We start from the raw sequence: 12,157 nt of genomic DNA, 5'->3' as shown, positions 1-12,157 counted from the left end.
AGAGAGAAACAGATTGATGAGATATCAAAGAGCTATTTTTATGCCAACTGGTCCAGTGGAAAAGGGTCTTGACTTGCAGACCAGATGTCTCAAGTTCGGATTGAAGTTGAGGGCATCAGGCCCCCAAATATCAGGCAGTTGCTGCAGTACTGGGATTGGAATCTCAATGTTGGTTCCTTTGGGAATTTGAATGTTGTTGAGGTCAATATCTTCCAAGCCTTGTCTTACAACAATCAGTGATGGGGGGTACAGGCGCAAGGTTTCTTGGTTCACCATATTCAACTGCCAGGATATTTATAATGAGTTTAGAATAAAAGGTCATATCATTTTATTGGCAGAAAGGAAATCAATTCTTATAACAAATTTGTACATGTACAGTAACACTGCATGAGCTCGTTAGCTTACAAGAGTATGTATAGAATCTGGGTTTGTTCGGGAGTGCTTTTGTATGAAACGCTATTACACCATAGTGCTTTTGTTAGTAGCACTTTTGTACATAAAAAAAGTTACACTAGAATCAAATACAAATTCACCTATCATGTGCTTTTTCAGTGCTTCTGTCATCCCAAGAAGGGTAGGATGGCCGAACAAAGTAGGAACCTGTTCATTTATTGTAAGAGCTCCTGTCAGTCATTTTGAACTATTTACATCAAACGCTAAAAAATGCTTTGGTAGCATTTGCAATTGCTCCATTAGCTGAGTACGTTCAGTGAGTGAAAAAAAAAAGACAGAATATACATATCTGTTAAAGTAACATACTGTTTTCATGCTTCGAAGCACATCAGCATCTGGAATGCGATCCATGCAGCACAAGCTTGCCACTCTGGATTTGCAGCTAGTAACATCAAGCTCCATGATGCTGTGACGGCAGTGATATACTCTTGCAATTATCCACTGTGAACTTCTCTTGGGAGGTACCTGAAAATAGGCTATCAGCATCACCATAATTTTTGGCTCCCTTGAGTATCATTTGCAGGTCTTTCTCATCAGCCGCCTCAGTACTAAGTTGTGTTGCAACCCGCAATATCATTGAGTGGATCTCTTTCTTTAATCTCCACATTTCTCTGTTGTTTTTCGTCGGCAAGTATCTACAAATTTTCAAGTCATTTAATTAACCGCATACTTAGCATCATGCCGAGGATGAATTTCCAGAAACAGCATGCCAGGATTACCTTTTCTGATGATTAAATGCATAAAGTAGAATGAACATGAGTTTTCTTGTAATGCATATACCTTTAAAAAATAAAAAAAAGAATGACCCTTCTAGTTGCATAAGTTTATACTTTATAGTTATTAATTTGCTAGTTTCGACATCGCCAAAGTAGATATTGAAGAGAGAGAAATTTCACAGTAAATCAATTTGAGAGTTCATTTTTTTCTTCTTCTTTTTATGTGGGAATGTTTGCCTTTGGTATACCTCGTTCTCTCGAGTGCTACTAAATTCTGTTACTACACACATTATTTGTTGTAGAAAATTGCATGCTGAGTTTGAGTATTCTTAGTAATTGCTTCACATTTCAAACAACACTTTACATCTCGATTACTACTATACTCATAAATCTTTGTTTGAAATTATTGTTCTCGTTGGCAAAGAGATTGCAAAATCACCATCGTGCATTTTTGTTACAACATGTAAGAAATAATCTTAGTCTCTCACATTCTTTCAGTTAGTAAAATACGGAACATGAAAATATGAATAAAATACGTACGTGTTTTATTCGGCTATTATATAATATTTTAATATATTTATTTAATTTTTAAATATATATTATTTTTATTCAATAAAATACAAAAATTATTCGTATAATACGTGAATTTTGTGTGTGTAATTGAAACTTCTGTTAAAAACAAGTGTATTAAGCATGAAAAATATGTACGTACGTGTACAACACGAGTATTAAAAGTGAAAATGCTAAATTCTTTATACGAGTAATAGCTCTGAAAAATTATAAACTCAAAAGGGGATAATAGAGACTCGGATAATGGCCTAATAAAAATGGATAATGCTCTAAGTGACCCTTATATATAAATAAAAATCAGGAAAAAACAAAAAAAGATCACAATATCTATGTAAAGGTTATAGCCGCTCGGCTATATTTTATTACAAAAACACCCCGAGTATCGCCACGCGGCTATACTATTTATAAAAAACAAAAACAAAAAGGGAACACTGGTGCCCAGAGCCCTTCGTCGCGTGTTTAAAAATATTATAGCGGTCGGCTATACTATTTTATTTAAAACTGTATAGCCGAACGGCTATACTACTCCGCATAGTATCGCCGTGCGGCTATACTATTTTAATAATAAAAATACTTTTTATTTAAAACCCGAGTATAGCCGCGCGGCTATACGATTAAAAAGCACCGGTGGCGCATGACTCCGCCACGTGTCAAAACGTATAGCCGTCGGCTATACTATTTTTATTTAAAAAAACCTGTGTATAGCCGAACGGCTATACTACTCCGCATAGTATCGCCGTGCGGCTATACTATTTTAATAATAAAAATGCTTTTTATTTAAAACCCGAGTATAGCCGCGGCTATACGATTTAAAAGAACCCGGTGGCGCATGACTCCGCTTCGCCACGTGTCAAATACGTATAGCCGTGTGGCTATACTATTTTTATTTTAAAACCCTGTGTATAGCCGAACGGCTATACTACTCCCGCATAGTATCGCCGTGCGGCTATACTATTTTAATAATAAAAATGCTTTTTATTTAAAACCCGAGTATAGCCGCGCGGCTATACGATTTAAAAAGAACCCGGTGGCGCATGACTCCGCTTCGCCACGTGTCAAATACGTATAGCCGTGTGGCTATACTATTTTTATTTTAAAAAAACCCTGTGTATAGCCGAACGGCTATACTACTCCCGCATAGTATCGCCGTGCGGCTATACTATTTTAATAATAAAAAATGCTTTTTTATTTAAACCCCGAGTATAGCCGCGCGGCTATACGATTTAAAAAGCACCCGGTGGCGCATGACTCCGCTTCTCCACGTGTCAAATACGTATAGCCGTGTGGCTATACTATTTTTATTTAAAAAAACCCTGTGTATAGCCGAACGGCTATACTACTCCCGTAAAGTATCGCCGTGCGGCTATACTATTTTAATAATAAAAAATGCTTTTTTATTTAAAACCCCGAGTATCGCCGCACGGCTATACGCGTATTTAGAAAAAATCCTGGCTACACTATTTAAAAAAAAGTGTCAAAAGAGTATAGCCGGTCGGCTATACGCTTTTTATAATAAAAAATATATATTTTCACCCTCCCTCTTCTCTGTTGGTGCGTCGTCTCCTTCCCATCGTGTTGCTTCTTCACGCCATCTCTTCACAGAGATCACTCCTCTCCTTCTCTTCCATACTGCCTACAGTTTTTTCTGGTTGGATCAGTTGAAGGGCACTGCTAAGCTACAGGACCCAGGTAAAAGCCGCATATTATGTTTATTTCTTTCCAATTTCCTTGTTCCCTCTTTCGTTATGTAACTCTACTAGGTTTGTAGACAAGATAGTTCTGTGGAACACTAGCTTAGGTGGAGTATTTTCTCCGGGTTTGTCCGGGTTGAAATATCTGAGGGTTTTGACATTGTTTGGGAACAGATTTATGGGAAATAATATACCAAATGAGTATGCTGATATTCAAACATTGTGGAAGATCAATTTTAGCTCAAATGCGCTATCTGGGTCGGTCCCAGAGTTTATAGGTGACTTGCCTAGCATTAGGCTTCTGGATTTGTCAAGGAATGGTTTTACCGGGGAGATTCCATCAGCTCTGTTTGAGTATTGTTACAAAACCAAGTTCGTTTCTCTGTCTCATAACTTTCTTTTGGGTTCAATTCCAGTGTCGTTGGCTAATTGCCTTAATCTTGAAGGGTTTGATTTCTCCTTCAACAATCTCAGTGGTGGCATTCCTTTGCGAGTTTGCGATATTCCCAGTTAGATTATTTGTCACTGAGAAGCAATGCCTTATCAGGAAATGTTGTGGAGCAGCTTTCAACGTGCCAGAGCTAGAAACTATTGGATCTTGGAAGCAATTTGTTTACAGGTTCAGCACCATTTGGGGTTCTTGGATCAAGGAATCTTACTTACTTCAATGTATCACATAATGTATTCAGTGGGAAGATTCCTGAGATTGCAACTTGTAGTGAGGGAATGGAGTATTTCGAATTTTCGATGCTTCGTGGAATGAGTTAGATGGTGAAGTTCCTCTGAGCATTACAAATTGCAGAAGTCTCAAGGTTCTGGAGTTGGGGTACAATAGGCTGAGTGGGAGCATACCAGATTACAATATTTGGATCTGTCACAAAATTCACTCTCTGGGCTAATTCCTTCTTCCCTTGGAAACCTAACAAAGTTGACCTATTTTAATCTCTCCTCCTATAAACTCTCAGGCACCATTCCTACAGCTATTCAAGGTTATGGCTCGTATGCATTTATTGACAACCCCTTCCTTGTGGTGCCCCTTTGGATAAGCCTTGCTCAGCAAATGGCAATGGTACTCTAACTCCCACTTCGAAAAACCCAAGGCTTTTCGTGTGCCTGCCATAATCGCAATTGTTGCCGCTGCAGTGATTCTTAGTGGAGTATGTCTGGTATCGATTATGAACATCAGAGCCCGCAGAAAGAAGAAAGCTGATGTGACAATGGTCGTTGAGAGCACGCCACTTGGTTCAACTGATTCAAATGTTACAATTGGGAAGCTGGTTCTCTTCAGCAAAAGTTTGCCCTCGAGGTAGGAAGACTGGGAGTCTGGCACGCACAAGAGCTTTGCTTGGCAAAGAATGTATTATAGGTGTTGGATCAATTGGTGTAGTGTACAAAACTACTTTTGAAGGTGGCATCTCAATTGCAGTTAAGAAGCTTGAGACTCTGGGAAGGATTGGAAACCAAGACGAATTCGAGCAAGAAATTGGAAGACTGGGCAACATTTTGCATCCCAATTTAGTTCGAGTAGAAAAATAACTTTCAGTCGTATTTTATTGTCGGACCAATTGTAGGACTGAAAGCATCATATCTGTGTTGTACGTTTAAAGCAAGAAATGCATGGTTGAAATTGGGCGGTTGTATTCTTCTAGCATGTTTATTTTTACTTGCATGTGTGTGCAGCAGTAACTTTTGTTTGATTTTTCTTCATAGCTTTAAATGCTATCTTGACTATAGTGTGTAAGACATTCCATTCCAGCTGAGGTTTTTTTTCTTGAAAAATACTTGTTTCTTTCTTTGCTTCTTGGTCCATTTTCTTTGAGAGTGAAAGTGAGAGAGGTGTGATATAGTTTGTAAACATATCACCCACATTTATTTGGTATTAGTTTGTAACTGATTACCATTTGGGTTTTAGGGTCCTTACATTGAGAAATCATATAACCGCAAGTTTAATGAGTTCATCTACTTGGAAATGTATATGATTGCTTGTTTATGATTAGTTTAATTTTTGTTATGACTATATTCTTGATAATATATTTATTTTTAATAGAATACTTTATTTATTTTATAATTAAAATAATTGTTATGGTGTGATGGAAATATATTTAATACAAAAATATATATAAGAGAAAGTGAAAGTGCTTTTCCTTTTACCAAATAGTTGAACAGAATAGTCATTTCAACATAATGCCCTTTTTAGTCATTATACACAGCTCACAGCAATTTCACAAAAAAAATTACCAAATACTCATAAACTGATTATTGTACAAACAACATTTTTGACAAAAATTTTATCAAACGTCAAACAACTTTATCTCACAACTGATTTCTCTCACAGCAAATCTAATAGCTATTATTTTCACATCACAGCAATGCCAAACTAGCCCTTAGAAAGAGGGACCAGTTCCAACAACAACAAAAAAGACGGACAAGTTACTATTTGGCCTTGTGCTAGCACCTTTTTGCTACTTGTCAAAAATAGTATAGCCAAATGGCTTTACTATTTTTTTTATAAAAGGGACTGCCTCGTGCCCAAAGCCCATTTCCCTGCTAGTATAGCCGTTCGGCTATACTATTTTTATAATAAAAAAACCCGAGCATAGCCGTGCGGCTATAGGTGGAAAAAATGTATAGCCGGTCGGCTATACTCTTTTTATAATTAAAAACCAAGTATAGCCGAACGGCTGTACTATTTATGAAAAAATACTTAGAAAGAGAGACCAGTTCCAAGAAAAAAACAAAGACAGGCAAGTTACTATTTGGGCCTTTTTAACCCAAATTTTTTTTACAAATTTATAAAAAAACCCAATCCTAGACATGTATTTATAAAAAAAACTCAAACACTATTTAAACATAGAAACACACTCAAAATTAACCCCAAAGTCAACTTTTTGGGTGTGTTTATAAATAGGTTTTGAGTGTGTATAATGATGGGTTTTGAATGCGTTTATATGTTTAAATAGTGCTTGGATTTTTTTATAATTTCAACCCTCATTTTGGGTGTTTTAGTGAAACTCCCAAAAAATTTACTATTGGGGATTTGGCCCACAAAAACATTTCACTGACGTAAACAGTAACCTGTGAATGTGGTGGGCCAAAAAAATTTACTATTTGGGGTTTGGCCCACAAAAACATTTCACTGGATGTAAACAGTGACCTGTGAATGTGGTGGGCCCACAGTGCTGAATTGGCCTATGAGTGACAAGACATCTCGAGGGGAAAACACGTAAATAATTTTAAAACAGGGGCTGCTTGGTTTTTGGTTTTGATGTGGAAAAGAAAATACGTAAAGTCCCAAAAAAACCGTGAAGATGATGACACAACTACACTAGTGCCCCTCACTCTCTCCTGATTTGTAATTGCCCCTATTGCTCGTAGCCCTCATCTTCTACGAAACAACGCCCCTACCATTCTACTTTTATCTCTCTTCCATTAATGCCCCCTTCCCCAACTCATCATTAATTACATTACATTTAGCTCTCAATTCACAATCGTGCATATTTTAGGAATATTTTGGAGTATTTCTTTTTTAGGAATAATATAAATTATAATAATTAAGCATCTTAATGATTTCTTGTAAATAATAAAGTTTAAAATACTTTGTTTTTGCCACTATAAATATTATTTTGAAATCCAATATGATGATTTTCATCTATCCGTCCCTTTTGGTTCATAGTAAAAGAGGTTTGGGGATAAGAAATCAATTTATTTTTTATGTTTGGTAAGTCCAGATATGGAAAATAGTTGCTGACCACATAGGAAAGTTGGGAAAGTAAAGACCTCATTCAAACTTGGGTTTTGTTTTCCCTCCTCATGAGAATGAGAAAATAAGCAAACGTTAAATTCACATTTTTCATGATTATTTAACAAATATATATATGCAAAAAAAGAAAAAGGATAAACAAATTATGAAAAAGAGAGATGGGGGTAATATGGGAATTCCCAAAAACTGAACGAGAAGGAAAACCAGGATGACATAAATACCCTCGAAATTGGCTAACCCTAGAATCTCCCGAGTCCGTTCGCTGCCCTTGTTGCCCCTGCAAAATTTCTGTGCCTTCCCCCTCTCTACCCTTCTCCTTTCAGGTTTTCCCTCTCGCCCACCCGCCAAACTCAAACCTCTCTCTCTCTCTGTGCTCTTTTTTTCTTCTTTTTTCGGAAAATCAATTAGAATTTTTTATTTACTTATTTAGTTTGTTAGATGTATCTATACTGTTCTATTCTCGTTCATCTCTTGAAATTTCTGATTGGTATGATTTTAATTATATTTCTTCTTTTGGCTATAATTTTGCAGGTTCAGTTTGAGCTTCTGGTGGCTTCTGGGCAGTGGGCACGCTTTAATTCAGTGAGTTCTAACGCACTCCAACTTTTTTTTTCTTTTTCTGGCTAGAAATTATATGTTTGGTTGCTGAGAAAGCTCAGGAAAATTAGCATTTGTGTGCTCTTCTGGTCTTCAACAAAATATTTAAATAACTTTGAGTTACCCAGTTCTAGGTGTGCCTCGGTCGTATTGGTTTGAGTTGAGATTTTTTGCTTTCTTTTCCTTATGATTTATCAGCAGCCAATTAGAGCGTGATATAGCATATTGAGTTTCAGACTTCAATTTAAAAACTCTTTCAGCTTATTCGTTTAAGAATTCATGCGTCAGAGAATGCTGTGTGCTGATCTCAATCTATATGACTGTTATTTCTCTGATTTTCGAGGGAAGTTACACAGGCAAACAATATTTGGTAACAATATGGTGCTCTAGCTGGGACTGTGTATCCCACTGTTCAGTGTAATGGTAAAATGAATATAAATTTGATCCAAAAATGCATTTTTCGTGTTACAGGTATACTCGAAAATACAAAGTGGGCAGAAATCTTTCGGCTTTAAGTTCATCATTTGATTGAGTTGGTGGGGGTTGATTCTGTTAAAACTCTGGCCTTGTAATGGCAAACCATAATTTGATTCTCGGGCAAAATGGGGAGTTGCCATTGAGGCAGAATTCACATCCGGGACTGGGGCATGATCACAATTTGGTTCTAGGTCAAAGTCATGACTTTGCATTGGGGCATGCCCATGATCAGGATTTGGAATTAGGGCATGGTACTCATGACGATAAGCAGGTTTTTAGACATGCCCATGATCATGGATTAACTTTTGATCAGACAAATGAACATGAGATCGCGCTTCAGCATAGTCGTATTCAAAATCTTGAAGAAGAAGGTTTGGAGTTGGATCCAGATATTGGTCTTGAAACTGATCAAGAGAATATTGATGTTGATGACCATGATAACGAACTTGCTCTTACTGTGACTCACGGGTTGGGTTTATCAGAGAATCATGAATTGTCTGTTGTGGAGGAACATGATCTTCACGGAAATTTAGATTTAGCGATAGATGAAAATCAGGATATGGGTATTGTGCCTGACTCAGACTTGACTTTGCAGCATTCCCAGCTTTTAGATAGTCCTCCTGTCCTCCAGTGTCGATCCCTAGCTATAGCTTCTAATCACCAGCTGGCTGTTGGGCAGGAGTTTCCTGATGTCCAGAGCTGTCGAAGGGCACTGAGAGATGCTGCTATTGCGCTTCGCTTTGAGATGCAGACAGTTAAGTCTGACAAGACTCGTTTCACTGCCAAATGTGCAACTGAAGGATGCTCTTGGCGGATTCATGCTGCAAAGCTGCCAGGCGTTCCTACTTTCACCATAAGGACCATCCATGAGGAACACACCTGTGGTGGAATCACCCATCTTGGTCATCAACAAGCCTCAGTTCAGTGGGTTGCAGATTCTGTGGAACAACGCTTGAGGGAAAATCCTAATTACAAACCAAAAGAGATACTAGAAGAGATTCACCGAGTTCATGGGATTGCACTATCGTATAAGCAGGCATGGAGGGGAAAGGAACGGCTCATGGCAGCTGTTCGTGGATCTTTTGAGGAAGATTATAGACTCCTTCCTCAATATTGTGACCAGATCAGAAGGACCAATCCTGGAAGTATTGCACAGGTTTATGGTAATCCTGATGATAACTGCTTCCAACGCCTATTTGTTTCATTACATGCATCAATATATGGGTTTCTGAATGCATGCCGGCCTCTTCTTGGACTTGATAGAACTCATCTGAAAAGCAAGTATCTTGGGACTTTGCTTTTTGCTACTGGATTTGATGGAGATGGAGCTCTATTCCCATTAGCATTTGGGGTGGTTGACGAAGAGAATGATGAAAATTGGATGTGGTTTCTCTCCGAGCTGCGTGTCCTGCTTGAAAATTATGCGGAGTACATGCCAAGGCTTACAATTCTATCTGATAGACAAAAGGGCATTGTCGATGGAGTGGAAGTTAACTTCCCAACTGCTTTTCATGGATTTTGTATGCGCCATCTAAGTGACAGTTTACGCAAGGAATTTAACAATACTTTGCTTGTTAATCTTCTCTGGGAAGCTGCTTATGCTCTTACTAGCATTGGGTTTGAACAAAAAATTCTTGAGATTAAAGCTGTATCACAGGAAGCAGCCCATTGGATTGAACAAATTTCACCTCGCTTGTGGGCAACAGCATATTTTGAGGGAACAAGGTTTGGGCAATTGACGGCTAATATGGTTGAATCCATAAATTCTTGGATAATAGAAGCATCTGGGCTTCCAATTATTCAAATGATGGAGTGTATCAGACGGCATCTGATGACTTGGTTCAATGAGCGCCGTGAAATGAGCATGCAGTGGACAGGCATACTTGTTCCTTCTGCTGAAAAGTGCGTGTTAGACGCACTTGCGCTTGCTCGTACTTATAATGTGGTCCGTTCAAATGAAGCTGAATTTAAAGTTAGATCCCATGAAGGATCACATACAGTTGATATTCGTAACCGTTGTTGTGAATGCCGTGGATGGCAGCTATGTGGGCTGCCATGTTCTCATGCTGCGGCAGCTCTGGAGTCTTGTAGGCAACATGTTTATCGGTTCACTGAAAGTTGCTTCACAGTGGCAAATTATCGAAAAGCCTACTCAGAGACAATTCATCCAATTCCAGATAGAACTCTGTGGAAGGAGATGGTTGGATACCAGAATGATGGTAATACAGATATGTGGGTTATTATAAACCCGCCAAAGTCACTTCGACCACCTGGACGACCAAGGAAAAGGAGAATCCGCACAGAAGATGGTAGTCGCACAAAACGAGTTGTCCATTGCAGCCGCTGTAATCAGACCGGACATTTCCGAACAACTTGTGCAGCGCCCATTTAGTTACGGGTACCAAAGTTGATACTGTGCAAAGAGGATATAGACGTTTCTCTTCTTTCTATATATATTTTTCTTCTGGATTTGTATTCTTTTTTCGTGTTCATAGGCTTTCCTTACACAAAACGATCTTCTGTAGGTTTTTTTATTTTCGGATGATAATCAATGTCCAGTTCGTTGTTTCATTTCTTAAGGATGAGGCTTTAGTTCTTCTTTTTTACCTGGAAATTTTCCATCTTATTCTATAGAGGGATGGCTCTTTTGAGTTTCGAAATATGCATACAAATTTTTCGTTTGAACTTCAACCAACACGACTTCCATCACAAGCAATCAAGTACCATTGGCAAAGTAACCCAACAAAAACCGAAAGGAGTTAAAAAATTTGCAGTAAATTGACTTCACCAATACCTGCATATTAAGTCAAAATTTTCAGCCAAAAGTTGCTTGTATATTTCAATCTCCATAGCAAACCAAAACACTATCTTACATATAAAAAGTTCACCACAAAGTCAAAGAACCAAAAAAGTCAGATACTTTGAGGAAGTTGAAATATGCAAGTCAAATATCTCAGCCATTTGTTTGCATGATAGCAGACGTCAGAAGGTTATTTATATGTAAGGTAAAGTTTAATTGTTTTTGAAAATTGAAGAAGATAAACCTACAGCTCCAATACACCTTTGTTGAAAAATGATTTTTAACATTTTTTTGTTTTTATATAGTACAACAGGGTCATAGATTTGATGTTAGAAAAGAGAGACTCAAAAGTATTCATGATGCCACTGCTGGGTTTCTGAAACAAGAAAGCTCATCAATCATCAAATATTTGTCCTTTCACATTCACCCATTTACTGCTACTTCTGGCTTGGCCATAGCATATCATGAATTCATTCAAATGTTAAAATGCTGTCACATTTTACCTTTTTACTGTCTTATATATTCTATCATTTCAGTGTTAACAAGGAAAGCTCTCTCAATTACTTCTTTTACCCATTGGTACAGAAGGCACCAGCTCATATAGATGCATGTATTTTCATAAGGTGGAATTCATATGCACTGCCTTGACAAGTTGACATTGATGGAGGCCTAACCCCCATGGCATTCTTCAACAAAATGAAAAAAGATACCTACAGAAATCGACAGGTACCGGCTACTCTTTTTCGGGGTTTTTCATTTTTCTTTTAATCAGCGGAGAGGTGGGATTCGAAACATTGGAAAGAAAGATACTACTAGACATATAGCGGGTAATTTTTGATACTGTGTATAAGTTTTCAAATACCAAGATGAAAATTGGCACCACTTTTTGAGAAGAACATGCTTGAAATGTGGGAACAGAATGCCTACTCGGAAAGGCGCTTTGACTTGTAGGCCGGGTGAGCATAATATCTTTGATATGCATAGAGGTAATGATTCCATTAGCTTCTAGTATTAAACTTGATTGGTGATACAATATTTAATATCTACCTTTTGTAGTAGTATGCAGAGAGACTTTATCAGGCCAGCAATTCCA

The 12,157-nt window shown here is 37.8% G+C and overlaps 2 protein-coding genes and 1 pseudogene across 4 annotated transcripts; 2 read left to right on the top strand and 1 right to left on the bottom strand.

Annotated features, from left to right (window-relative positions):
• Positions 1–24: 24 nt before the first annotated feature.
• On the bottom strand, positions 25–1,060 carry LOC148916025 (cytochrome P450 714B2-like). The gene is made up of 3 exons (XM_089055040.1): positions 919–1,060; positions 511–623; positions 25–282 (listed from the first exon to the last, which is right to left on the bottom strand). The coding sequence occupies exons 1-3, from the start codon at positions 1,058–1,060 to the stop codon at positions 25–27; spliced, it is 513 nt and encodes a 170-aa protein (XP_088911166.1).
• A 1,923-nt stretch (positions 1,061–2,983) lies between these two features.
• On the top strand, positions 2,984–5,209 carry LOC103334245 (putative LRR receptor-like serine/threonine-protein kinase At1g12460 pseudogene; annotated as a pseudogene). Its single transcript, XR_016128115.1, has 2 exons — positions 2,984–3,012; positions 3,404–5,209. The product of XR_016128115.1 is annotated as a putative LRR receptor-like serine/threonine-protein kinase At1g12460 pseudogene (transcript).
• A 2,220-nt stretch (positions 5,210–7,429) lies between these two features.
• LOC103334145 (uncharacterized) lies at positions 7,430–10,870 on the top strand. Of its 2 annotated transcripts, XM_008237086.2 has the most exons (3): positions 7,430–7,513; positions 7,722–7,772; positions 8,259–10,870. In XM_008237086.2, the coding sequence occupies exon 3, from the start codon at positions 8,359–8,361 to the stop codon at positions 10,654–10,656; it is 2,298 nt and encodes a 765-aa protein (XP_008235308.2). In that variant the 5' UTR covers positions 7,430–7,513; positions 7,722–7,772; positions 8,259–8,358; the 3' UTR covers positions 10,657–10,870. The 2 variants fall into 2 exon arrangements, with proteins under 2 accessions (XP_008235308.2, XP_016650914.2); XM_016795428.2 differs by lacking the exon at positions 7,430–7,513 and having other exon boundaries at positions 7,526–7,772.
• The last annotated feature ends 1,287 nt before the right edge of the window (positions 10,871–12,157 follow it).

The sequence above is a fragment of the Prunus mume genome, linkage group LG6 (genome assembly GCF_029339155.1).
Source record: "Prunus mume cultivar Tortuosa linkage group LG6, ASM2933915v1, whole genome shotgun sequence".
Taxonomy (NCBI): domain Eukaryota; kingdom Viridiplantae; phylum Streptophyta; class Magnoliopsida; order Rosales; family Rosaceae; genus Prunus; species Prunus mume.
Note: the sequence above shows the minus strand (reverse complement) of the source record. Positions and strands in the feature narration are given on the sequence as shown.